Consider the following 27432-nt stretch of genomic DNA (forward strand, 5'->3'; position numbering starts at 1 on the left):
GCAACTACCACCCTACCGCTCCGGCTGCGACACTGAGGCTTTGGAGTCTCGGTCCCTTCCACTTCCAAGAGCTGCCAGGGAGAATGAACCTCATCTTCTCTCCACTCATGGAAACATGTGGTTGCCATGAGGGGGATAGGAGAGAGGAGAATCTCTTGGTAGCACAATCCGATTCAAGTGGGGTTCGGCTCATGCTGAAAACAGCTGGCTTTTTGCCCAGAATGGAGAATGAACTTCAGAGGATTTCGAGTGAGTGAGGCCCATCTTCAAAAGCATTCCTCTGGTAGAGCAACACGCTCCGCCAGATCTTGTCTGAAGACCTGTTAGACTGAGGCTGCTGAGGTACTCTGAGTAAACTGACATATTAAAAATTAATACTGGCAAAAGGAATAGTTCCTATAAGCAGACATTACTGACCTGAAATCTAGTCATTAAAAACAAACAAACAAAAAAAAAAAGCAAAAGCAATTCTGAGTATTACATCTGTCTGATTTCCCTGGGGAACACTCCACAGCTTTATAACCACATTTCCCTGCTTTTTTACGAATGTTCCTCTCACCTTCACGCCGTTGTGTAAGGCTCACACAAACAGGAATATAGGGAAAGAATCTTTGATGAAAATAAGTAGGGGGGAACAACAGAATGGAAAAGATGAAATTTCAAACTTATTTAACGTACAGGACTTTGCAAATTTATCACGTAGTATGTTTCAGAGAGATATGATCGATTTAAAAGGTATGTATGTTTTACCTCCTCTGAGCCTAATTCAATTTTTAAAGTGAAACATCTCACTGTTTAGAATAAGAAATACTGAAAGCACGTTCATTCTGTTTCTTTTCAGAGAGACTCCCCGTGTTTGAACGAAACTAACACGACAGTCTGCAACAAGCCTTGCCCAGGCGTGAACTTGAAGTGCACCATCCCTATGAAAAATGTACGGAGCTCTGAAATTTACGGTGACTGCTGTCCCTCCTGCAGCCCCTTCGTGCCTCTCTGGCCACCTAAGTGCAAGGGCAGTGTTCAGAGGTATTTTTTAATTTACGCTTTTTCCCAATTCACTGAAGACCAGACAGGCCACGGCACAAAAGTATCTGGCAGTTCCCAGGTGTTCAGACTGTACCGGGACACTGGACGAGGTGCCCCGTTGCCCAGCTGTAGCCAAAGGCCAACTGACCAGCAAAGAAACCCACCCCAAAAAGGCAACTGAACACCCCAAAAGAAAGCCCACGAGTATCCAACGGGGTGAAGTTTGGGGGTAAGCAAGGGCTCAGCCGGCCAGCCCGCTCCCCCGGCTCCCCCCTGCACCCCCTCCCAGGAGGGGAGGGGGGGGAATAGCGGCACCTGGCTGCGTGAAGGGACCCGGGACACCCCCTCCCCATCGCCACGCCTCTCCTGCGGGTGCGCCCCCGGACCCCGCCCGCCCCCCAGCGCCACGCCGGAGCGGGGGCGCTGCCGCCGCTGCCGCCAGCGGCGCCCCCTGGCGGCCTCCGCCGCGCTCTGCCGGCGGCATCGCGGCGCGGAGGGGCGGGCGCCGCCGCGCACTGGGGGCTCCGCCGCCGCCGTGACGGACCGGAGCCGTGCGCTGGGGGTGCAGGGGGCGGCGGCGAGCGGGGAACAAAAGGGATCGGGGCGGCGCGGCGGCTCCGCCGGGGGGAGGCACCGGCTGGGCGCCGGGGGTGTGGGGAGGAGGAGGAGGAGGAAGAGGAGGAGGGTCGCCCAACTGCTGCCACTTCGCCGACCGTGAGCGGCACTCGCTGGCGGCGGCAGCCCGCCCCTCGCTGCATGGCAGCCCAGTGAGGGAGGAGCGGGCGAGGGTCTGGCAGTGCCCGGAAGCCGAGGGAGCCAGCGCCGGCGGCAGCAGCGCCCCGCGCCTCCCCTCTTCCCCCCCACCCCCCCGCCGGGATGCTCCCCGCTCTCCGCTGAGGCGCAGCCCCGCCGCGATGCTCTCCCCCGAGCGCCACCGCCACCACCGCCACCCCCCGCCGCCGCAGCCGCCGCCGCCGCCGCACCACCCGCCGCAGCCCGGCCATGTCGTGGCCACCATCGAGAACCTGCCGGCGGAGGGCGGCGGCGGCGGCAGGAGCGGCATCTCCACGCCCTCCTCCAGCCTGCGCCAGCGGATCAGGAAAGTGCTGAACAGGTGAGGCCGGGGGAGGGACCCGCGGCTCCGCCAGCCCGGCCCGGCTCATCGCCCCGCCGCCGCGCAGGTCCCTGGGGCGGCCGTCGGGGGAACCCCGGTCCGGCCCCCTCGGCTGGGTGGAGCGGGGTGGGGTGGGGGGGTCGCTGGCGCGGAGCTTCCCCGGGCCCATTGTTGCCTGTGAGGCGCGGCCGCGGCCCGCTCCCTCCCCGCCGGGGGCCGGTGCCGGTCGCACCTGCCGTGCCCGCAGGCACACCCCCAGCGCCTGTTCCCCCGCGGCTTTCCTGGCCGGTCGCGGACACTCGGGGGGGCTGGGGAGGAGGGAGCCCACGTCCCCGCCGCCGGGGAAGTTGGAGTGAGGGGGGCGACGGGGAAGGGGCGGCTTCCCCGTCCCGGGTAGGGTGATGAGGGCTCCGCAGCGGCGGCCGGGCGGTCCCGGGTGAGGTTTTTGCCCGGTTTCCCACCGGCGCCACTGGTGGGGGAGAAGCACGGTGCGGGACGCCGGCTGGCGTGCGGCTGGGAATTGTCAGTGCAAAGATGGGAAAACTGCCAGGTGCTCGGCGTGCATCGTTTCACCCGAACGCCCAAGAAAACACTGGAACCATCTCACTGAAATCCCTCACGCTCTCCTCTTTGCATTGGATCAGGGCTGAGATTTTCGCTAGGAAAGCGGAGCCGGTCCGGAGCCCGACTGGTTGCACTGCTGCAGAAGGAGCTTCCGAGCTCCTGTCTGAAACGCCAGCTGAAGCCACCGCTTTTGCCTGGTGGCTTCTACCTGCTCAAACAGAGCAGTTGCAGCCTTAGGAGCGGCCACGGGATGGTGTGGACTGGTGTCGGCCTCGCTGTCCCTGCTTTAGTAGCTTCTGCTACGTGTGGTAGGGATGAGCTTACTAGGAAAAACATCAGCTCTTCTCTCTGGACTATTTATTTTATTTTTATTTTTAAACTGCTGTTTTATGCAGTTAATTAACTGTTACCATTCTGAGCGGATCCTCAAAAGCATCAGTAGGGCAGGAGATATTTATCCTTTGTTGTTCGACCATGAAGAGGATTGAAAAGAAGTTGAAACAAGCAAGAGCTGCTGCAGCTGAAACTCAATTACACATTTTCTCGTACATGCACATTTACAACTTTCAGTATAGTAAAATTCACTCAATTCCTCAACCCAATGGTCTGTGTCATCTTAGGTGTCCCGTGCTCGAAAAATCCTGCACTCCTTCTGCTTGGTCATTCTGGAGTGTGCGTCGGTCCTGAAATAAGACAAAGATAAAAGAAGTTTTTTCAGGGGCGGCAAGAGATGTGTGAGGATGCATTGAGGGGATCAGATACAGGAGCAATAGGTATTCCTGTTCAAGGGGGGTAATAGTGACCTCTGGGGAGCCATCAAATAGACCATGATCTTCATGGCTAGGAGGTGCTGGATTAATTCATACAGTTCAAGCAGTTAACTGTGCTTATGTATATATAATATGAGTCTCAGCCATAGATCGAGAGTCAAATCAAAGTTCATTGTTATATATGTGTGATTGAAATTAGTATATCTAGATTTTTTTTTTAAGGGAGAAAAGGATAGAAATTAGCTCTAGTAACCAGACTTCAAATCTCTGTTGAGTCACAAACTTGAATCTTGAACAAACGAGACCTCCCATCGCCCAGAGGAGCATCCTAACGAACAGGAGCCCAGCCACTTATTTGTGAACATGTTCTTTTTCTCCTCTTCAGACATGAAATGATAGTCAAGTTTTTCCAGATTTATGTGACTTATGGAAAGGGAGGACACTTGTTACTGTGGTGTTTTAACAAAGCCTTTTCTTTGTGTAAGGGAATTCTTAGCCCATTCCAAAGTCTGTCTCGAGGGAAATTTTGCCTGAGTTAGGTTTCTTTCAACTTTTTGTGGGAACTAAGGACTCAGCCTGTATAACGTCATGGCTTTCATGCAGTGTTTCTGTTGATACAGTAATCCTGACACAGTGAAACAAATCTTAACATTATGTGTGTGTTTTCATCTTATATGGAAACAATTGCATGGAAATGTGTAAGAGAAAGGAAGAAATACATATGCCATATCCCTAAAGAAGGAGGAGCCCAGAATGAACCAGGCTTTGGCTTCTACAAATAATGCTTTTCTGCTGGAAAAGGGTAGCACTTTCTCTTTGCTGTCTATACTTTGTGTGCACCATTTGCCTGAGACCCATTTGTGAAAGGTTCCTGATTGACTCATTAATTTGTGCTCATGTGCTTCTGTTTTCTCCTAGACAAAGTGGGGGCTCCTCAGGCAGATGAACGAAATAGAAAGGTTGACAACAGCTGGGGTTGCCAGAAACCTGCTTGTAGCTGGTAGAACTATAGAACCATCAAATAGTTTGGGTTGGAAGGGACTTTTAAAGGTCATTTAGTCCAACCCCCCTGCAAGGAACAGGGACATGCCCGACTAGATCAGGTTGCTGAGAGCCTCATCCAGCCTGGCCTTGAACGTTTCCAGGGATGGGGCTTCCACCACCTCTCTGGGCAACCTGTTCCAGTGTTCTACCACCCTCATTGTAAAAAATTTCTTCCTTATATCCAGTCTGAATCTAACTTCTTTTAGTTCAAAATCATAACTCTTTGTCCTGTTACTACAGGCCCTACTAAAAAGTCTGTCCCCAAGGAGGGGAGGAAACAAGACAGCAGGCGAATGAGGATAGACACTGGCAGAAACTGAGCATCATATCTCTCTCACTTTATATGTAGTAGTTTGGTCACCCAGGCACTTTGTGATTCCTGAATTGCCTTCGAAGACTTCTCTTAAAATTGCTTTGCAAGCTATGGAAACTTACTTTAACTTCAGCCTTCAACCTCTTCTTCTTGTTCACTCAATAGATCCTGAGGTAGTGGAGAAACAGTGGAACACCTCCCAGGTGTTTGAGAGAGAACATACTGAAAGCAGAGCTGGTTGAGTGTAAAAATGTATTTCAATGATCACAGCAAACACTGCACTCTATGAAGAAGTTGGCCATAATGGAAAACCAAAGTAAAGCACAAAACTGAAGGGTCAGAATCATGGAGGACTGGAGATGCTCAATGAAATTGTGGGATTTACTGGAATAGTTTGGATGTAAATTCTGAGCTGCCAGTGATGGTGAACAGGACCTCCTGCAACAGGAACAAGCTTCCTGTTATCCTTGAAGTCCAGAGAGGATGACTGTGAACTGCTGTTGCATTAAGGGGAAATGTCACAGTGATTACATACTGCAAGTACGCTCCTGGACCTGTGACTCACCCCCGTGGTCCGTGAATCCCAGCTCTAGGGCCCTGCCTGGTACCGTCCTTGTGACATTTGCTCAGCAGGTGTCCCTGGCTGACCCTGCCCTGCTATATTGCAGGGGAGAGAAATAGTAATGTTGGCTGCTTTATTGCTTGCCTGCTTCCCCACAGCCTCTGCAAAGCCAAAATTGGAGTCCACCAACTCTGTCTGCCTGTAGAGGACCACTTAATGAGCAGTGACTCACCTGCTCCACGTTGCCTCCCACCTATAGCGGGAAGCAAGAAAAAAAGGAGAAAACCATGTGGTCTGGAGTTCTGTGGTTCTCCACGCCTCCACCCTGGCACCAGTGTGTTTCAGAGATGCCTGTTGGTGGGTCTGAACTCGCCTTGTCTGGCTGTGTTCCAGCACAGAGGGTGGCTTGTCTCCCTTCCTTCCTTGCACCCCTAGGTCACCTGAAGGGTCAAGAGCAGAGAATCACCCGCCGAACCTTGTCTGTGGCCCCTGAAGCCTTTTGAACTAATTTACAGGTCCATCTCCTGTTGGGAAGACTGGTTATCACCTCTTTAGAGGAACTGGGCAGAGAACAAACATTGCTGAAACACAGGGGGAGTAGGTTGCCAAATACTCTCTTTGGGGAATTCTTGCAAATTATTGATCTAAATGAGAGCCAGCAAAGGAGGTACCTGCTTATACATGGGCATTATCTCTGTAGTCCTAGGCACCGGGACAAGGAGGGGAAATGAAGTTTCTGCAAGGAAAATGAGTTAATACCTTTAGATACTATGACAAAGTTGTTTTACCTAAGTAAATGAGATTATTCCTGGAAACAAAAAATACCATAGCTGGGTCAATGAACTCAGGTCTCCAAAGTAACCACTGTTGTGTTGCTTTCCTTGATGAGGACTTTTTTAGAAAGCTGGGTGGTGCATATATTTTTCTGTGTTTGCCCACTTCTATCTTTTAGATAGATAGATATCTTTTAGGGATGCTAGCTATAAAATTTAACCGTGCCCTATCTTGCCGTTTCAAGGCTGTCTTCCTGAGCTTTTTCTTGCTCTCTGTTGTTAAAGGGCACTTTGTATCTTCCAGAGGTTTCCTAAAAATCCTATGAGAATATTAGAGACATATTCAATTTGATACCAGAAACCAGAGTAAGAGTAATTTCAGGCACTCAGTCCCATGTCATCCTTTAAAGAGCTTTGTAGTTACGTTCTCTGCACTCGTGAATTGTGAAAGCTTTCTCTGGAGCAGTGCGAGTCTCTCTCTACTTCTTTGCCCACTTATTCATTTTCTCAGATAAATTTTAGCCTTGCACATAAAGCCAGTGCATGGTCTAATTACCACTACCTTTGTTAGGAAAAAGAAGAAAAAATAATGTCGCTAATAAGTATAATTCATCACGCTAGGTAGTGATTTATTGAACAAAATTATAGGAAGAAAAGCAATTTGGATTCTTCTTGTTAAAAAGCCTGGCTGTTTGGGGCTGTTTGTCTAAGTAAAACCTTTGCATTTTTAGATACAGGGCCCATTCATCCCTGATAGTGGAGCTGAGGAAGAATTTGGCCCACTAGCTGACTAACTTTGAACTTGAACCGTGTGTCAAGGCTGCTAGCTCTTCAGAGATGAGAGCTGTTTAAACGACACTGCAAGTATCAAAAGCTATAACCCAATGATTTTTTTTTCTAATAATGCGTATCCACAGAGTAAATCAGACAGAGGGAGTTTATGTACTAAAAAGAACCTGAAACTGAATAATAATGAAATTGAGGCAATGTATTTCATTGCCCCGAAGCAATAACATCTTTCAGTTGACTGATCAGAGAGGCAAACAAATCAAATAATTTATGGCATTTTTCCTTAATGAAAAGCAAGTCAAGGATCAAACATATTATTTTTGGAACCCCAAAAAAGAGTGAGTGTTCATAACCTTCAGTTGCTTCAATTTCTTCTTCAAAGCAAAAGGATTTGCTTCCTTTGGGATTTTTATTCTTAAAAAGTACAAATAGCTTCTCAAAGTCCACCAAGAGTAACAGTGACTGTAGAAGGATGAGTCTGAGCCCAATTCAGATAGCTGTAGCTCTCCTTTTAGGTAAAAATATTTATACCATTCTGAAGTAAGTCAAAGAAAATGAGTTCAGCGCGTAGATAAAGCAGCTAGGTTGCCTTTCTTGTACCTGTTAGTGTTATTCTTTTTGGTGGGGAGAGTGGGAAAGTCATACCTGCCTGTAGGAAAGCATCCTGACAGAGGATATAGAAATCAACTGATGAAAAATTGTCTACTGTTTCTTTTTCTCATTGTTTTACTCATAGTAGCCATTTTGAATGGAAGTGACCTCTGCGAATTAGCTGTATTCCCAATAATTTGGGCGCATAAGGGAAATAACTGTAAAACGGGAGAAAAAAATGCTCTTGCCCTTCCCCTCCAAACAACTTATTTCAGTGAATACACACTTCTTGGCATGCCATCTGCACTTTCAAAATGCTTTGATATAGGAAGATGAATTAAAGCTTCCACGTTGCTGCTGTAGCAGGTACTGGAAGTCTGTCCAGGTGTGGTTTCAAAGCATCTCAGTGTGGTTTCCTAACAGGTTTTGGAGCCAGTCCAAAAGCCGTGTCCCCCTTGCCTCGCTTTTGCTCCTGAGAGTTTGCGCCTTAGGAGATATGAGTGTTGCTGATCCTATCCTGAAACAGGAATTGTGTGAAGCAGGGTGATTTGATACGGTAAGAGCACCATAAGCTAAACCTGAAAGCCCACATACTGATTGGGAAAAGACTTTCCCTAGGAGGGGCAGCTTGGCAAGGCAGAATAAGTGGGTGTCTTCTGTCTACCTGTGACACTCAGAAGGCCGGTTCTTACTGGGTGCCTGTCTGTTAGTGGGAAATTTTTGATGCTGGCTGTGCCGTGGGCTTTGGGGAGGGGTTACTGCCTCTTGAACTAAGGGGGTTTCAAAGGAGCAGCGCTGGTAAATGGCTCCATAGAGAACGCTGGAGGAATGGACAGAGTGGCTCTTATGGGATGGACAGAGCAGCTTTAATGTGCTAATAAGGGGAAGGCCAGATGCCAGCAGCGATCAGAAGGGCTCTTTGTGTCTCTTTGGAGATGGCTGGAGTTTCTGTCCTTATCCTGGTTGTTTCTGCAGGCAGAGGGAAACACAGGGGCTATTAGTGAGGTGTTCCCTTCCTTTAAGTCAGCAGATAGCCTTACGGATCAGCACTTGAATACTGATGAGGGCTAATTACCAGGAAAGCTTAGGAAAAAGAACTTGCTGAAGAAGCTCAACTTTAAAAAACTACAAAAAAATCACCCCCTAAGCCCAACGACAACAGAAAACCCATGCTCAAGGGCTTGTGAGCTGAGCTGGAGCTCAGCTGAAGTCACCTGTTGCAAGAGCAGCTGCGTGGGGACCCATAAATGGCTATCACTGTAAAGTGTGTGAGTGTTGGTGGTTGTGAAAGTCATGTTGTGAACTGCCTAATCTACCTGTCTCTGCTTATTTGTGTCTGTCATCTGTCTCTCTGGGTTTTTTACAGAAAACACGCCGGTTTTGAAGCTTGTCTTTCAGCTTTCTCTGACTTGATTTCTCTCGTGATTTAAGTAAGAGAGAATACATATTCTCTCTCTGTCATTTTTCTCGGAGACACCAAATGATTGAGTTAGTGAGTTTGACTCCCATGCATCACATCCTCCTCAGTACGGTTGGAACTAAAGAACAAGAGACAGCGCAGGGAGCGTCCGCGCAGCCTGGGCGCACTCCGCGAGAGCACCTGAGTGGCAGCACTGAGCCGTACTTCTCTGCAGGGAGCACACCGGCTTTTTGGTACACGGTGTTAGCCAAATAGTTTCCTAGACGGGGTGGATGACCCTTGATCTCACCAGAAAGGTCTGTCCTTAAATGATGCCATGTAGGTGCCACTGTAAAAAATAGTGATGCATACTAAGCCAACCTTCTGTCTGTAGTTGATGCGGTCATTTCAGCACTTAATTTCAGTTTTCTGTTGGTGTGGTGGTCACTTGCTTTCTTACAGTTCCTTTTCCCATAGTGATGCACGAGGCCACGCCCCACCTTCAGATAGGTCTGACCCGTGGCGGCATGTAGGAACTTAAGAGCCGTATTGTGAATCTTCTTTTTTGCTATACCTTTTTTTTTTCCTGTCAAAAAATGTAGACAAGTCAAAACCTTGGGAAGAAGGGTAGGATTTTTTCGACACTGCATGTTCAGCATGGTTTCTTATGTCCAACTAGATTTTTTTTGATGGAGAGTGGGTAAGACTTCATGGTAATCTGATGATGGGAGTACTTGTGCAGGAGACCAGGTTTAACTCTCCTTTGCTGCATCCCTGAGAGATGCCATGAACACATGGACTGTGAGGTTCTCTTGGGATGAAGTATCTCAAAAGGTCTTGGTTTTGTGATAGCGCAAAATGAGTGAAGTTTTGAAATGTAAAAGTTTGGAACCAGAAGATGCTTTTTTGCTCATCTTACAAAAGCACACTCTGCTTGAAACAGATTGCTGCATCTCTAATACAGATAAATGAGGTAATATGTGTCCAGTAGCAAGAGCATAATTATTACCTCCCAAGCCCTAGTGTTAATTGCAACCTGTAAGCCATTATTAGCTGATGATGGAACGAAAACAAAATTTGAAACATTGATAGTGATGGCCATTAGTTTACTTAGCCCTCCCTGGTGTTAATTTGTCACAGAAACTGTTGCACATCTGTGCAGAAGCCTGCTTTACCATCTTTTACCAGGCTGTGTTGATTTTAAATTGGTGCAGTCTTCTGTGCCACATTCGTTCTCATTACTTTGTCTCATCTGGAAAGTGTTTTAATGTGACCTGACTGTTTCTGGTTTCCATTGGCTAGAAATGGAAAATTAGTTAAGAGGGGACTAAATATTTCCCCCTGTCTGGTGAAATGGAGAGGGGGAGAGGAAGCCACTAGCAGCGTGGAGGGGAGATACCAGAACCTGTTCCTGCTCTGATGCCTCTTCATCAACCTCACTGGAGAGGAAGAGAGCTCCACAGCTCCCCTCCAGGATCTTTCCAGCCTAGTAACTAAAATCCCACTCCTTAGTGTAGCCTTGGGGCTGCTTGGTCAGACCTTTTCAGCCAAAAGGGGAGCTTGAGGCGGGTGGGCTGAATGAGAGTGGTGCCTACAAGGTAAAAGCTTTTTTTTTTTTTGAAGAGTGGATGTAGATGTTTAATGCTAAGGGTAGCTTCAAGACTGTGAATTGCAGACAGGGGAGTCCTGGGGTGAGTCACTGACAGGTAGTGGCCTTGTGCTCCAAGGGCGTGAGGCATAAGCTGTACCCTCTCCTATGCTTTCTGGTTTTCACTGAGATTTGCATCTCTAAGTTGTCTACCCAGGTGCCTGTGTGGCTATCCCAGGGTGCAATGCTCTTCTGCATGGCTCTTTGCTTCTTTTCCCCTCTATGGATGAGACAAATGCTGGAAAATACTTCATAAAATTAAATTAATTATGCTGCGATTATTCTAAACCCAGATATTTTATGGAGTTTAAATACCTCTGTGTTTTCAGTGGCTTCTGCATCCTGATTTGGGCCATTTAGCTTCTGCAATCCCTTCTTACTAGAAGCTGAAAGCTGTAGTGAAACTCAGCAAGTGTTTCTTTCCTTTTGCTCCTTTCTTTTTCTCTCTTTGCTGCTGCTACAGACATGAAATGCTTTTGATTATGATTTTTTAACGCCCTGCTGCCAGTATATTGAGGTCTGTGGGGAGTGTCCTGGGTAGATTGAAAGTGAGGAAGGACAGCAAATAGCAAGTAGGTTGGGAAGAGTTGAGCAAGGAGCCGGAAAACATTTTAATGGTTGTGGGATTTGATACTTGAAGGAAATAAAACTTTAATATTGTAGATATAATTTTCATCAGGCTGGGTATGAGGATTAAGTACCATCAGGCAGAAAAAGTTTCCAAGCTCCATCTAACGTGGTGGGGAAAAAGTGAGTGCACACGCAAATATTTGTAATGGTCAGACGAAAGTGCCTCCTTTTCCTGCATGACCTACCTGGTATGCACCTGCAACTCCCAGTCAGATTTTGGATACCTGGCCCCTACTGTTGGGTGCCTGGTGTGCTGAAGGGGATGCTTGGTAGAAAAATGACTATTTTTCTAGAATTCAGAGATCACCATTTGCAGAAGTTCCTCCCAGAGTGGACAACTCTTGTGCATAGCCCCGGAGACCTTGGAGACCAAAGCAGCTTTGCCTTCATTTAGTGCTCACCAGCATTTTTTTTACAGTATATGTCAGTGGTTTTTTTTTTGTGTCCAGTTTGTGGTGAGGGGGATCACGTCTTTGAAGAGATTCAGTAGAGTCCAGGACATTTGGAGGACTTAATCTGGAAGCACAGGGGCAAGCAAGGTGGTGTGATGGTTGTTTCAATGCCACTTACTGGCATTGAAAAAGAAAATTCCAGATTTTCTCTCATTTAAACAAAAAGGTGACCTCTTAACAGAATGACCGTTCAGTAGTAGAAACGCGCTCAAGGGGTGAGGCAGAGTGGTGAGGGTGAGAGGCAGTGCCATGCTGTGGTTGGAGGGCTGCCTGAAGTGGAAGAGTTACATTGCATCTGTATTAACCAAGCGAAATCTCTGGGATTCAGGTTTTCTCTTGCCCTAAAGAGGTTACTGGAGTTTAAGACAGCAAATACTTCCCTAATAATTCACTTGAAAAAAGGGCTCTATGTCTCTGTGTGTATAAGTGTGTGAGATATTTTAAGATGAACTACAAAAGTTACCCAAATTTAATGTCTCCTTATAAACAAATAAATTCTAGCAGATTCTAACTCATAGAAGAGTTTCTGTTAAATTTGATGTCTGAAATTGTTCATATATATCGATTTGGTAGGTATTACCATGTTAATGGAACTTATTATTACTCAGCTTGATTAATTTATTAGATTTATTCCTACACTTTTACAACCTATAGATGTATTGAGACATGAGCCTGCAGAATCAATACCAATTTATTTTCTCATTTATGAATGGTCTTACTAGCATCCAAAATACTGTTACACTTGAGAGTATTTAGCTGCAATTTATTTTGAAGCATACACTCTGACAATTTTAAATTTGCCTTTCTTATTTGTCCTTTACTGATATTTTTTTTCATGTGTGTGGGCTCTATTTGAGCAAAATGCCATGCATCAAGCATCAAACACGTCATGACTATACTCTAGACATTGGGACTAGTCAGCAGCTCACGTGTTTGCAAGATTAGGGCTCTGAGACCAGACCTAATCTTTGAGGCGCGTTTTGGCTGCCATCCTGCATGGCAGGCCCAAAGCGGGAGAAGGAACAAAGGTACAAATGTAACTTACAACTATGTTGCCTGCCAAATAGGAGTATATTTGCATGTTTTTCTTTGAGCAGCGGCCATGCATGCATTTATCTTTCAGAAGCAGCGGTGCTTATCTGAGGACCAGCGGCAAAGAGCAGCCGAAATGGGTAACTGATGTGGAGCTTGTTTGCTTGCTTCCAGAGCATCAGCCTCAGATGGGACCTGCTGAAGGCTTGCGGTGGGAAGTGAGGGAGGCAGGGGCCAGAGCAAGTATGGGGGAAGAAAGCTATTTGGTCACCTCTGCCAGTCCAGGATTGGTACACAGCACTGACTGTAGGGAGGGATCAGTCTTCAGGCAGTCCTAACGCTGGTATCTCTGTTCCCATCACAGCACCAGTGCTGCTTGGAGATACCATACTTCCTTCCTTTGGATGGACCAGAAATACTCTGTAACTCTCAGGAAGAGGATTACAGAGGCCAGTTGACCTCAGCCCAGCCTTTAAATCTAATCCAGAGCAGCTCACCACATCTTCCTGTGGAGAAATCTCCAGCAGCTGCAAGTGCACAGAGATAATATTTCATCCAGTGCTCTGTAAGGTGAAGCTCCTTAAAACTAACTCTTCTCCAGTCAATCTTTCTTTGTAGTTTTCTAGTAATAGTTTCTGTATCCACTTGGTATACTGCTCATCTCATTGCTTTTGTGGTCTGCACTTACTGTTGCTACTGCCACTGCTGCTTGTGCATCACTGCAGTTGCTGGGTATGAAAAGCTTCAGCCTGATAATCAAACAACAGCATGCACAAAAAGACCAATCAGCTGATAAAGGGAAACTGAGGGAAAAAAAACCACCCCCAAAACCATCATATATAAGTATGATGTGGAAATAAGCATCAGAGTTAGAAAGATCAGGAGATGCCCTCCTGCCTAATTCAGTCGTGGGGCTTGGGACCAAAGCCAGAGTGTGATGATTTGTGTCATCGTGACTGTGATTGATGAAGTTACGGGGGAGCTGGTGGACAAAAAGCAGCTCGACCAATCCGTTGCAGTGAAGGGCAGGGAGGAGTGGTTTTTTGCCTGTTTTGTTTTCACAAGAAGCTCGTGTTGTAGCAGCAGTTGGAGAGAACTGAACTGCTGCTGCAGTGAGAGGCTTAGGAAGACGTTACACACAGTAGTGCCTGATTTACAGTCCAAGATTGAACACCAATTGTTTTTTTCCGCCTTGGGCAAATCTCTCAACCTCCCCGGGTCTGGTTCAGCACCTGTAAAATGGAGATAATTAAACTTAACTACCTGGAAGAGTTGTTGATTAGTTAATGCTTGTAAAATGCTATACAGCACTATAAAATACCGCGTAGTACTCGGAAGCATCTGGTCTGCAGTTACTGTAGTGCTTCTCTGAAACTTAATGGGCAAACATTTGCCAAGAAGCAAAACTACTAATGTGAGCAGTATTTGTGGGCTTTGGGAGGCGAGGGGGTGGCATCTTTTCAAAGGCGGTGAACTTTCCTGAGGTACCCACTGCCAGAATGCAAGGGGAGGTTTCCCGAGAGCACCCACAGCGGTCTGGAACTTCAATTGGTGTTGGCGGAGGTTGGGACTGTGGACCGGGCTCTGGCAGGTGGCGAAAGAGCTCCTTGCTCCACTCCCAGTCACCTGTTCTTACTCTTGTCCAGGTCCCCAGCCTCTTTCCCCTTTGTGGTGCTGGTGGAGCTGTTTGTGGGGTGGCATAGAGAGCCACATTGGTGGCTTCATCCAGATGGGAAAAAAAAAAAAGGAAAAAAGCTTCTGTTGTTTTTGATTTGTGTTTTTTCTCCCCAGTGTAGTTTATCATGTGGATACAAACAGATGGACTAGTGTGGTGAGGAGGCTGGTACAGGAGTGAGAACAAGTGTCTGGAAAGAAAGTGGAGCTGGGGCTGCTGAAGCTCTCCTCACACTGGAGATGGTGCCACAAACCATGTTACCGAAACACAGAACATGCCATCATGGTGGCCTGAAGGTGTGTTAGTGAGCTAACCTTCTTTCCTGCCTCCTAAGACATGTAGCACATTGGAGATGTGTGTATGGCAGCATAATAGAGATCATTTGGTAAAGAGCTGATCCTGGCTGAAGCTCACCATGCTGTTTGTGAAACTGCTAACAAGGGGGAAGGAGCTAAAGATGCGCTAGAGAGGGGCCTGTAATAATTTCTGAGATTTGCATCTTGACACTATTGTCTGGGATACTTATGACATGACTATATGGCACTATGTGAACAATGCACATGCACACACGTATTGATTTGGTTTAATAGGAGACTTAAAATAATAAAAAAAGAAAAAGTGATAGAGGGAGGAGAAAACTGTTTCCTAATCAGCCACTCCTGAACAAATAGTTTTTTCTTAAGTCACAGTTTCATGAACTGACAAAGTAAGGTCTCACTTCTGTCTCTTCCCTGCTCCCTGCCAAATTGCTCCTTCTGCTTTTGCTAAGCCAGGTCTGGTTCCTGTCATATCTCACAGTCAGCTCACTAAGACAACAGAGAATTAACCTGGCTGGAAAAGGTGGTTGTTTTTGCTGGGTCTTTACTTAACTTTTGATTAGAGTAGTGCCTGGACTGATGAAAGGAAGGAGCCTGGGAACAGGGAGGAACAGGGGAAAATAGAGATTGGAGGTAAAATAAACTGGAAAGAAGGAAAGGAAAGTATCTCCTTCTATGGTCACAAGCTTTTTATTTGGCTCATCTGTATTGTAATACTGTACCTGAGCTAACTGCTTGTTGCTAGGTTCCTTAGCTTCCTGCTGCCTATGCCATCCTGCCTTCTCCTTTGTTATAAACCCCAGTGCTGATGTTCCTGAGAAGAGTGGTGGTGACCCCAGGTGAGACCTGATGGGTATCAGCAGCTAGTAAACAGTCAGCTGTAGCCAATTCCTCACTCAAACAGGGTGGGGGAAGTGATGTGATTGTACCCAGAGAGGAGAAAGAAGGTGGCCTGGCATCTGGTAGTATGAGTCTGGATGGAGCTTGTGGAAAAATACGTGCTGTTTGGCCTGTAAGTACTTGCTCTGTGCTGTGCCATGCTGTTGGAGGTGATGGTGGAGGTGTGATGCAGTCCTAAATGAACCACAGTTCCCCTTGTTACAGATTCTATTTATTTATTTTTAGACAGGGTTGAGTTCAGTGAGGATGAGCATTTGTGCAAAACCTTAATATAAGTTTGTGTTTCCCTGTTGCTAGAGGATGGGATGGAAGCCTTATCCCTGATGCTGTTTTCTCATAACTATGAGAGAGGCGTGTATTCAGAGTTCTAAAATCATTATATCTAGTGTGTAGCAGTGCCCCTATGGGCTTTATGACTCACTTTTGCCTCTCTGGCAGGGTGTACAGTAACTTCTCTGTTGCTGCTGATTAGCAAAATCGCAATTGATCAGTGGCCGCTGAACTGGTTTGTCCCACTTTCTGTGATGGCATGTGCTATCTTACAGCCTTCCCATATGCGGTGCACTGTGAATAGCTGTTTTTATTTGGCTGATGTGACTTCAGAGGCCTGTTGCCACTTCCTGGTCCCTCTTTCTCTCTTCTGTTTCTCCCTAGAGCCAGCAGTTATGCCCTGGCTTGCCCAAAAGCCGTGCCTTTGAGGGAGTGCTCTGTTCAGCAATCCCATGGCTTCAGTTACCAAAAGAACTTCTGAAGAGCGAAACATCCACCAATTTGAGGGGGTGGCCACCCTTGGGAGTGGTCACACTAGGGCTCCTTCTGTGTAGGCAAATTACACTGACATAGAAAGACAGTTTTTTGGGATAATTTCTTTGTTAGTCCTGCTTCCCAAATCGATCCTGTATCCTCCTAGCATGCTGTTATATTCTCCCTTAGCAGTACTGTTGTGGAGAGGTGCCGCACAGTGCCGGTGCATCGCTTTACAACACTCTCCTCTCCTGCAAGAAGTAAAGCTGTTGTATTTAGAGCACCAAAGGCACAGGCAGACAGAGGTAAGGAGGAAAATGGACTTTGTAGAAAACAATAGGCATAAACCAGTATGGCTGTGTACTGTGCCTGAAGAGAAATAAGGGATTAACAAATCCAGACAGAGAACATCTCCTGTTGTTCAGTTCTTCATTGTGATCATATAGGGAAGAGATTAAAGTGATAATAGAAATTCTAGATCAGAGCCTAAAGCCTCTTTAGGTTGTGACTTTCTCTAAAAAACAAACAAACAAAAAAAAACCAACCAAAAAAAAAAACAAAAAAACCCCAAAAAACAAAAAAAAAACCCCAAAACCAAAACACCCCCCACCCCCCCAAAAAAAAAAAAAAGTCAGGGACGACACTGTGGTTTTTCCGATTTTTAGAAATATGAGATTGTACTTGAGTTTCTGACCATTTTTATGAGTGGTGGTAGATTTCCACTTTCCAATCCTTGAGGTGGAATTTTAGGTGGTTTCACTTTTGTGACTTGTGTCAGATGGTTGTGTTTCTGTCCATATGAGGAACTGAATGTGTCATTGTTTACAGGTCTGGACGTTAACATTAGTATTTTTTTTGTGACAGTACTGAAAGCAAGTTTGACCATGGGATAGTTTCTGTGATATTTTCCTTTCTTTTTTGCTTGTGCTCTAATGCAGGAATTTCTCTGGTTTGTGGTTCCCCTCTGTCCCCTGGATTATTGTCCAACACCAACTCAGATTGTTTGCTGAGGGGCTGGTTTTGTTTTGGGAAAGCTTGAACCATTAGTATTGCCATATTCCTAGTCACAGCTAAAGCTTTAGCAGCTTGTAAATAAATACAATCCAGGTTGGTATCTAACTGATGGGGTAATAATTCCACACATCCCAAGGGCTAGTTGAGCAATCATGTTCAGACAGGGAAGGTCTCTATTAGTAGGGGTACAGGCTCTGTTGTTTTTTGAAGGAAAAAAAACAACAAACCAAAACAACAAAAACCCCAACAGTGTTACAGGGCAATATACAGCAGTTTGTGGTTTGATACCAAAATGAGTGAGCAGGAAGCCAGGGAAGAAGCTTCCAGGTAAATTCTGGCAGTTTTTGAATCCCAGTTGTTGGGAGTGGAGAGATGCAACACAGCAAAAATCTCCCTCTTGGTTTGTCTCTCTGTGTCTAAGTATGCTTCTGTGGCGTAGAAATTGTCATGGAGGGAGAAAGGATCTGTTTCTTTGCCTTTTGGGTGTTCCTAATGATTATGGCTCTGTCTGCTGTGATATCAGGTAGGTAGAGATAGCCATGTGGCTTGCAATGAACCATCTTGCACATGTGGATATAATATAAATACATCGGCTGTTTTTTTTTGTAAATAGAGTGATGGTGATGTACTGAAAGAGGTGGGACATTTTTGGTATGAAAGACCTCATACTAAAAAGAAAACACAGTGGAGAAAGTGAGTGAAGAAAACACAATAGCAATGCAGGAAAAAGTGGTACATCAGTTTTTAAGATGAATTCTTACCTGAATCCCAAAATACATGGTATCCCCAGTTTTGTTTTCCCTGCATGTCTGACATTTCCCCTTTCCTCCTTTTTTCCTGACATGCAGCCCCCCTCCAAGGCCACAGCAGCATTGTAGTTGCAAGATTTCATATAGAGGAAGGGGAAGTATGGGCAGAGTCCCCCATACCCAGCGAAGGGGGCCTATTATAAGGGATTAATTGAACCCAAACAATGCAGCCCCTCGAGGAGCCCGTTACCCTTTTGAGATGGGAGTATTGGTAACAGGGCACACTGCAGTCCCTGTATCCCTGCCCGAGTGGTGTGGAGTGATGCCCTGGTTGCCATAGCAATTAATCGCTGCCTTTAAGGGCTGGTGTCGACTACACATCCCTGTAAATTGTCCAGAACACGAGTTAAAGCTGGTCCTTAGGCACCCTTCTACTTGGTTTTATCCCAAAAGATGGGATGGAGGTGTGGTTTGTTGTGTTGTTGTTTTTTTTGTTTGGTTGGTGTTTTTTTTTTTTTTTTTTCCCTACTGGTGAAAAAAGCCAGAATAACTTGGTATATGCTGATGGGCTTGCTGAGACACAGGGAACTCTTGTGAGCAGCTGCAAAATAGATGGGGATGTGGTGGCTCTTCAGCTCTGCGCATGGTAGTCTTCACGCGACCAACAGATCGCGTGATCACGCGACCAACAGATCCTGCATGCCTGGGAAACGTAACAAGCGTGGTCTTTGTGAGGTGTGTGTGGATTGTTTTATTATTGGAAGGTTTATACCAGACAATTAATGTTTATGTGTTTGGCTTTTCTTTGTGCTGTAAAAAGAACAACTGGGAATTACTGTGCTGTTTGTATCACTTTATGTAACCATGATGGAAATGAAAACCAGCTGCAGCAAGACTGCACTCTGTATTTCTCTGTTTGCATAGGTAATGGGAGAGAAATAGGAGATGTTTATTATGTAATTATTCCAGAAACTTGAACAGTGGTGAACATAAATTCTTCTTAAAAGTCTTCCTGTAGGTTAAAGCCCTGTTCATTTGACAGCTCATCTTAATTTCCTTAGTACGTTATTAGAATGGTTGGAAAATCTGTCCAGAATTTTGAGAAGTGTGTTTTTTTTTTTTTTTTTTTTTTTTCTCCTCCTTGGAGGCATTAAAGTCTCTCTTAATATTGCTTCTCAGAAAAAAAATCCCACCAAAGCGAAACCTCATGAAAGGAGACTAGTTTAAAGGGATAAGTTATCAAATGCACAATATTGTCCCTTAGCCGTAAACAAAGGGGTGGGTACAATACAGCACAGTCTTTTTTTTTTTTTTTTTTTTTTTTTTTTTTAATGAATGTCACCTTGATACATACACATTCCTATACATAACATAAGTATGTGGAAACTTGCAATTACTTTTACTGGAGGTAGCGGGTAAGACCTTGGTGTTCTCTGGTGTGCCAGACCAGCGTCAAACGTTGTGATAAAACAGATTACGTGATGTTCATTATCAGTATCATTAATAGCTGTGCACACTCAGTGCATGCTATATATCTTGGGTTTGGGTGGTTAATCCCACTATTCACAGACACAGGAATGTACAAGTTACAGGACTATAGGAGCATACCATAGACTTACTCTATTTTTGATATTGAGGGCCATCAGGTACTACTGTTCATAACTAAACTGTAGCTGAAGAAATAGTCCTGTTTCATCTTATGCATGGCAAATCAGTATCTTTCAGGACTGGTCAAGCTGGAGCAGTTAGAAGTAATCAAAGTGGACCAACCCACAATGCATGGCTTTGCAGCCATTCACTGTCCCCCTTATCAAAAAGTTTTAAACTGAAAGTGTGCGGGATTTTCAAGAACTGCAAGCTAAGGTCTTGTTTATTCAGTTTGTATCCCCCCAGGATCAGCTTTTCTGTGTGGAAGAAAAAGAACCAGTTAAATAAGAGCATTCTCTTCTCCTCCCTTCCTTCCCTTTCATGGAGCCTGTGGAAATCAGCTCCTGGGTCTGCATTGTTGCTGATCAGCAGAGGCTCATGAAAGGCCCCCAGGCAGATGGTGTTTTCGGGGTAATACCCATTCTTCTGCTAATAGTCCTGGAGATACTAGTCAGAGAAGGTAACGTCCTCTGGTCTTGTCTTGCCTTTCAGTCAGACGCCCCTCCTAGCATCCAGATCAAGAGGGCTTGCGGGGAATGGGGGACAGAGTGGGTTTAAGTTCCTGCTGTACTTGTAGTGACTCTTCGTCCAGGATGATTTTGATGATCCATCAGAACAAGAATTTGAACTTGTGTATGCCCACGTCCATGCTGCTGCTGGAACTATGATACTGTAGCGTCTTGCCCTGTTCTTCCCCAGAATCTTTGTGGAAAACAGGTGTGTGTTTTGGGGTTTTTTTTTTAATGCAAGGTTCTCCTTTTTTTTTCCCCCCTCCTCCCCTTTCATGCAATATAATACTATGATGGCATTTTGCTTCTCTGAAAATATTCCAGGCAGCCCTGTGTACCTGTGCAGTACTTGTCTTGAACGTGTCGGTGTGATTATACAGGATTTGGTGTTGTGCAGCATATTGTATTCAGCAGTTATCATGTATTCTTGCAGAAGTCCTGAAAACTTCCTTTCATCCTTTTCTGTCGGTTGCAGTGCCAGGAGTCCCATCTGTGGAAGTGGTGGCCCAGGTTTTCAGGTGAAACTTCCTCAGGTCCCCGTGGCACTGCCTACAGAGAGGCTGGTGGAGGCCAGGGGAAGATATCCTAATGTGACAGCAGAAAGCTGAGACTCCTCTCTTCACTTACAATATCTTGAAGCCCAGGGGAACGACATATAACAGCTTCTTTCTTGTTGAAGCTACTTTCTTGTTTGAGATGCCATCCTGTCCTCTCCAGCTTTCGCAGCAGCGCAGCCAGGAAGACCGTCACTGTAAGCTTGCCCTGGTGGGAAAGCTGCTGGGACGCAGAGGGTGGACTCGGAGGATGGGAAGCTGCGAAGGCCAAGTGATGTAACCTGGTATGTCCCGGCGGCCTTGGGGTCTGGTGACAGTGCATGGACTCCTTCAAACCGGTGTGTCTGGGGAGGAAGACCTCACTCGCATCTCTTGCATGAGCAAGCTCCTTTGTGAGGGGCTTTCTTGTTGAATGTGGTGGAGCTGACAGATCCCTGCCCTCATTTTAGAAAGGTATAAGGGAGAGTCAGAGAGGGGAAAATCAGCTGGTATTGTAAAATAAAGCAATACTCCAGTGCGGTGTCAGTGACCTGGCAGCTGCTTGCTCCTGTGGTCTCCCACCTGCCAAAGCTGAGCCCTGCCAGGCACCGGAGTGAATAGCGGGGCTGTGGGGTGGGAAGAAATCTGTCTTGGCAGAAAGTGGTGCATCCTTGAGTTTTCCCTGCCACCTGTGGGCCATCAGGCAGGTGACAGGAGCTGCCACAGTGCAGTGCAGGAGCTGCTGCGGCTGCTGGCTGTGACCCTGCACCGCTCACAGGGAACTGCTTTTGCACTGGGCCCTGTGGTGTTGTGCCTGCTCCGTCTGCCCCAGAGCCAGCATTGAGAAACCACTTTATTTTCATAGAATCATATAATAATTTTATTTTATTTTTTTCTTTTTAGTACTCTGTTTCTGTGAAACACTAATCAGTTGTCCCTTTTCCTTTGTTCCCTGTGCGGCTGCTGTTCCCTTCACCCCATCACCTGCAGCTTCCCCTTCTTTCTTCTCCCCATCTCTGCTGCCTCCTTTTCTTGCCCTTCCCAGAGAGAAGATATTCTTAGGCAAGGGTCAGGTGCTCAGGGCTCCTGAGGAAAGTAGTTCAGCGTTTTGAGACTGAAATAGCACAGCTGCTTTTTGGTGCCTGCAGGGAGGAATCACTAGCCTCTGTCCTCTTCCCCAACTTCTCTGGGCTCTCCTGGAGCTGTTTGGCTCTGCTTAAGCATGTGTATGCTTGAAGGGGCTTTGAGGAGCAGAAGTATACTGGGTCTATTTTCCTGTGCCTTTAATCTGTTTAGCATGCCTCACAAAAGCAATGTGTCTGATTAAAGATAAGTACAAGCTTACTTTAAGATTTGATTTCTGTGGTTGAGATTGTTCAGAGTGACAACAACCATTGTACTGGAAATCAAGTCCTTGTGGCAGCGGCTTCTCTGTCATCACGTGCAGGGCTTTGAGTTGCTGCTCTGGAGTCTTGCTCTTGGGGCTGTGGATCTTCCAGACACAGAGAAAATCACGTGAGACGCAGCATCCCCTCTAGTGGAAGAGCAGTTTTAGCTGATTTCATGTATATCCTTGTTATGTTATTTTTAGCTGCCAAGATTAGCGCTGTAGTGGGATATTGTCAAGGTAATGGTATGAACATAGAACAAAGCCTCTTTTAGTTTTAACCCATGTTCTGACATGTGCTCCCTGCCTCTCGAGCAAACCCTATCCCTGGTTTGCTTCTGGTTTTCCCCCTTGGATGCAAACACCAGCCTTACATCAGGAGACTTGGAATGTTTAATGAAAAAAACTGAAAAGATATTTATGAAGACTTCTAATTTTTGTTGTAAATACAGGCTGGCAAGGGAGAGGAGCAGCCATGGTGAAGGAGAGTAAGTGGCTATAAAGGCCATGGCACAGATATGGAAGAGTCTCTTCCATCTCTTGCTGCAGCTTAAGGAAACATAAAAGAGCAATGTAATTGGGATGCTGTTGAATTATGTATACTATTGGCACTGACTCCTCTATTAGTTTCATTTTGGTAATTCTTTCTTGCCAGCAGAATAGTCTCTGTAAATAAGCTGCCTCCTCATTTATTTGCGTGGCCTGATTGTATACAATTATCCTTTGACTGTTATGACTTTTAAAATGAATATTGAGCTCAGCCTGGTAGGTATTCTAGAATTGCATCTGAAATACTTCACTGCTTTAACTGACCACGTAAAAGCACATGCTTCAACTCTCAAAATGGGAAAAGCCATTCTGCTGACAGCTTCATTGCCTTTCTTCAGTTCTCTTACCGTTGGAATCGCTTGTCACAATGAGAATGGCCTCTGACGTAATTTTAAATAGACTATACCTTTTTAATAGAGGTAAAATTGAGAGTTAATAATGTGCGTTATGAACATAGTGCTTCTACAGCTTTTATGTCTTAAAGATGACCTGAAAACGGTAATAACAAACTTGGGCGGAAGGTTATAGTCCAGCTTCAGATCTAAATATGTCTGTGAGTACATTTCTTTGCCTACTTCGCAGCTTTGCCACATGTCCATGTTCTCCTTAACTTGAGGGAACTTCTGTTCCATATCTCAGTTCTGTATCTCTGAGGTACTGATATCTTTGCTACTTAAGCAATGGAACACAAATTTCTCTCCTGACAGATGTGGAATAGCCTTCTACAAATACAGTGGTCTGGCCATGATATGAGAGCCTAATACATGCGCTCATAAGCCCAGAGAAGCAAAAAAGATTGAGATTCAGATTTTAGGGCACGGAAGTCTACAGCAAACAGTGTTACTTGGACAAAGAGGCAACTGTTGATAAGCTGACATTAACTGCAGTTAATGAACCTGAAATTTCAGTCTTAAGTATTTGAAAAAGATTGTCTTCGGCATACAGAAAATAAAGATCACTGTGGAGTATGTGTTAGAAAAAACCAGGTGTTTTCTGGTAAAGCTTGTAGAATTTGGCCCTGCAGAAGTAGTAAAATTGACAATTGCATCTTGTGTGGTGTCTGAAGGAGGTAAAGAAATCAGAATATAATTCTCCAGGGTTTTAGTGTCTGTGTAGGGTAGCATGGCATACTCATGAAAACCTAGCAACTTCAGCACAAAAGCTTCCTGTTCATCCTGGACTATAGTAATAAGCTTAACACAAGATTTATTAACTTCCTAAATAAAATATTACTTCTCCATGTGTTGAGTTGAATTTTGCTGGCTGATTTAGGATAGAAATTAGCCCCGAAATGCACTGAAGTAGATCTACACTCTGCAATATGTCGAAGATTGATTTAGCCCCCAAAAGCTCCCTAGTGTTTAATGAAGTTTCCTCCTTGTTGTCTTTGCTAGAAGCTTTTGTGATGTCATCTTTTTCTGTGAAGTCCTAACTCTGTGTTGTCTTGCAACGTGCTCTTAGAAAAGAGGATATTTTCATTTTGAGGGAGGAAGGCTGAAGGATATGAAAGAACATGTACTAGCTAAGCTGTATGTGCTACTCATCTTTCTTTTTGAGGGACAAAATCTGAAAGTCTTGCTTATTTTTTGTGCTGTAGCAGAAGGCATTTGGGACATCTCAAAAATGACATAATTAGGACTAATGGGATAGATACAGAAGTTGGGTAACAGGAAACAGAGCTCGATGGAGATACCTACTTGAATGTGGACTGATCTGTTATGGAAGAAGAGATATCATCTAAACTAAATTGCAGAAAGCCCTTCCAAACCCATGTGGAGGAAACCATTCTCTGATGGGAGGAAAAGGGAGGCAAAGATGATCCAAAACATCCTCTGTAGCTCTGATTTTCATGGTTGGTTTGTTTGTTTTTTTTTTCTTTTTTTTTTTTTTTTTACTCTTTCTCAAAGCTGCAATTTCAGAGCTGTTGAAGAAAGGGATGAAGGATTTACATTCAGGCCTGAGGCTTATTAGACAACTATGACGTGCCACCTTCTAATTATTTCCCTTGGTGCAGAGGTATAATTTGTCACAGGCATCCTCCCTGTGCACAGGCAGGTAGGAGACCCTGAGCAGGGGGCTGTGGTTGTCCTCCCTGCAGAGCTCCCCATGCCCTTCCCCTCTGAGCAGTGTGGGGATCAGGGTGACATCTCGGACTGTGACTGTGGTCTCCTCCTGCATGGGTTTCCCATGACGGGGAGCAGAGCAGCTTCTTGGCGGCCGCTGCTGGGTGGGAGAGCATACATCAGATGGGGCACAGCCATAGCTCCCGCTTCTTTGATGTGCTGTTGGACCGCTTTATGCAGTGCAGTCTTCTGGTCCGCTCCTTTGTGGCACCTAAACTGTGATTAAAGCCTCAATGAGTGTCCCTCCGCTAGGCAACGGGGGAACGGCGCCTGGAATCTGCTCAGTTCATTGATAAAACCCCAGCCTGAAAGGATGATGAAGCCTTTGTGCGAGTGCATCCAGGCCTCTGCAACAGGCTGGCTGCCGCCAAATTCTGTGGCCCGAGCCCTCTGCTGCTTAATCCCAGCTGCCGGGAAGTTGCCCCTTGGGACCCTGCTCTGAGGTTTTAAGTCTCTTGTGTTAAAATAATGTATCGGCACAAAATGTTGCATGAACCCAGGGGCCCTGATGACTTTTCCATAGAACTGTGAATGTTTGAAAGCAGAAATGTAGCAAAGACCTGCTGCATGAGAAGGTGAAACAGCATTTTGTAGGCTGCTTTGAAAGATAAAAACAAACAAAAGTGGTGAGGTGTTTTCTTTTTTTTTTTTTTTTTTTTTTTTTTTCCCTCTCAAATGCAAATATGAAACAATGGCTATCTCCTTGTAGCCAAACAATAAATAAACTGACTGTGGGGTACATATTTCTCTGCCTACCAGCCTGAGAGCAAATAGTGCATCTAAAATAAGTGGGTGAAATTCCATTGAGTTAGCAGAGTAGCATTGGCTTGAGGTAGTGCTCTCCCTGCTCTAATTATTATTTCTTATGGAAGCCCCAGTCGCGCTCCGAGGCTGTGAATGAGTGGAATTTTTCTTCTAAAGCAGATAATCCAACTGCTTGGCTATGAATGGAGAATGGCATGTCTTTCAAATTACCACACAAACTCTGAGCACGTAATGATTTTTCTGAGGTTTACAAGTGGAACTGTTAAGTTAGTTTGTGATTTAAAATGAATTTTAAATTTTGCTCCTTTGAGAATTCTCTGGCTGCTTTGCTTCTTTTTCGTCGGCTAAGCAGAAAAATAATGCAGAGCTTGCATCTTCTTTTTTTTTCTTTTTTTTTTTTTTTTTTTTTCCTCTCTCCCCTCTGCTGTAGTGCCTGAATGCATGATGCTTTGTTTGACCTTCAGCCTCCTGGTGCTGATGGATGGAGGCTTGAGAAGTTTTCCTTGTAGCCATTTTTTTTTGTCATTGTAGATACAGAGCTGCTGCTTAGAGTAGACATCTTCATGCTGGAAGAGAGGAAGAAAACTTCAGTTTACCTGAGGTTAGCCAAACTGAAAAAAGGTGGAGAACGAAAAATAGGAGAGGAAACTTATGCTCACTTTTTGGCTATCTCAAGATGCCAAATCTTGATTGATCTTGATGATCAGTTGGCCATCCTTTCTTCCTGGTGCAAATGTTGTGCTTTTCACCTGAGCAGGCTCTGCTGCCTGAAGCCGGCTTGTCACAACCAGGAGCCCGAGTTATTTCTGCAAGCTGGAAAGTGCTAAAAAGTGAATAATTTTCACTGATAAATTGCCAGTGTGACTTGTTTGTTTATTTTTTTAAACTTTGAGTTTGGGTACATGTTTAATAAATATATGTGAGTTTCTAAAATGTAACAAACTATATCTGGCCAGTGGGGAAGTCCCAGATCCCACTTTTGTACCTTTCTTGTTCTCTCTGTGTGAGAGCTTAAGCAGCACTGTCCCTTTTGCAAAATGGAGTTTAGACTCCTAAATGCCTCCTTATGCCACTTGTGCAATTTTTGCTCCTAGACTTCAGTGATCATCAAGTTTTGTCTATGAAACCTGGCATAGGGTTAAATTTGATAGTGAACCCATGTATAAAGAATAGTTTATTAATTGTAATGTAGATCGGGGTTTGTTTTGCCTAATGCTGTCCATTTCTAAACTGGGCGTTTCGTAATACACGTTCCCTCTGTGCTCATGGTGGGAGAAGTGCCCTCCCAAAGCATACCTTGTCCTGTCTTAAAAATGAGTCCTTGTCCTCTGAATATGCCTTTCCCTCCTCTTCATGGAATAAAGAGAAGTAGTGATCTGACAGGTAGTAGTTTTTGATGGCTTAAGTCAGGTGTGATGGATTCTGCTCCTAAATTAATATGAATAGGTTGCTCTCTTTGTCATTTTGAGGGAATTAGAAATCCTTGAGAAACACTACCTGATGGAGACTCAGTCTACCTGCTCCCCAGCGCATACACAAGGCAAACTTATGTTATGCAAGTGAGCGCTGAAGTTGAATAAAAGCACATGCGCCTATCCGGGAATGCTTCAGCTGTGCCTAGAGAGAGGTTTTTGATGTCATGTTGTGATGGCTGGAATATAGCCTCTTCTGTGCTATTTAACTTGGAGGCAAAAACACCTTGTTTGCTTTAGTAGGAGCATGAAAGGGTGGAATGATGCTGGCAAGAGTGTAGGAAATGAGAGAGATGATGGGTGTTTTTAGAAAACCTTTTAATTGATTTTAATGTGTTGCT

The 27432-nt window shown here is 45.3% G+C and overlaps 1 protein-coding gene across 1 annotated transcript in view; it reads left to right on the forward strand.

Annotated features, from left to right (window-relative positions):
* The first annotated feature begins 1762 nt into the window (after positions 1–1762).
* The window catches only part of SLC35F1 (solute carrier family 35 member F1), a 249782-nt gene continuing 224112 nt past the window's right edge, over positions 1763–27432 (forward strand). The window contains exon 1 of the mRNA XM_086745147.1: positions 1763–2140. Coding sequence (XP_086601273.1) covers positions 1941–2140 — 200 coding nt within the window. The 5' untranslated portion in view covers positions 1763–1940. The remainder of the gene's footprint in view (positions 2141–27432) is intronic.

Source organism: Chlamydotis macqueenii, chromosome 3 (genome assembly GCF_036417535.1).
Source record: "Chlamydotis macqueenii isolate bChlMac1 chromosome 3, bChlMac1.mat, whole genome shotgun sequence".
Classification (NCBI taxonomy): Eukaryota; Metazoa; Chordata; class Aves; order Otidiformes; family Otididae; genus Chlamydotis; species Chlamydotis macqueenii.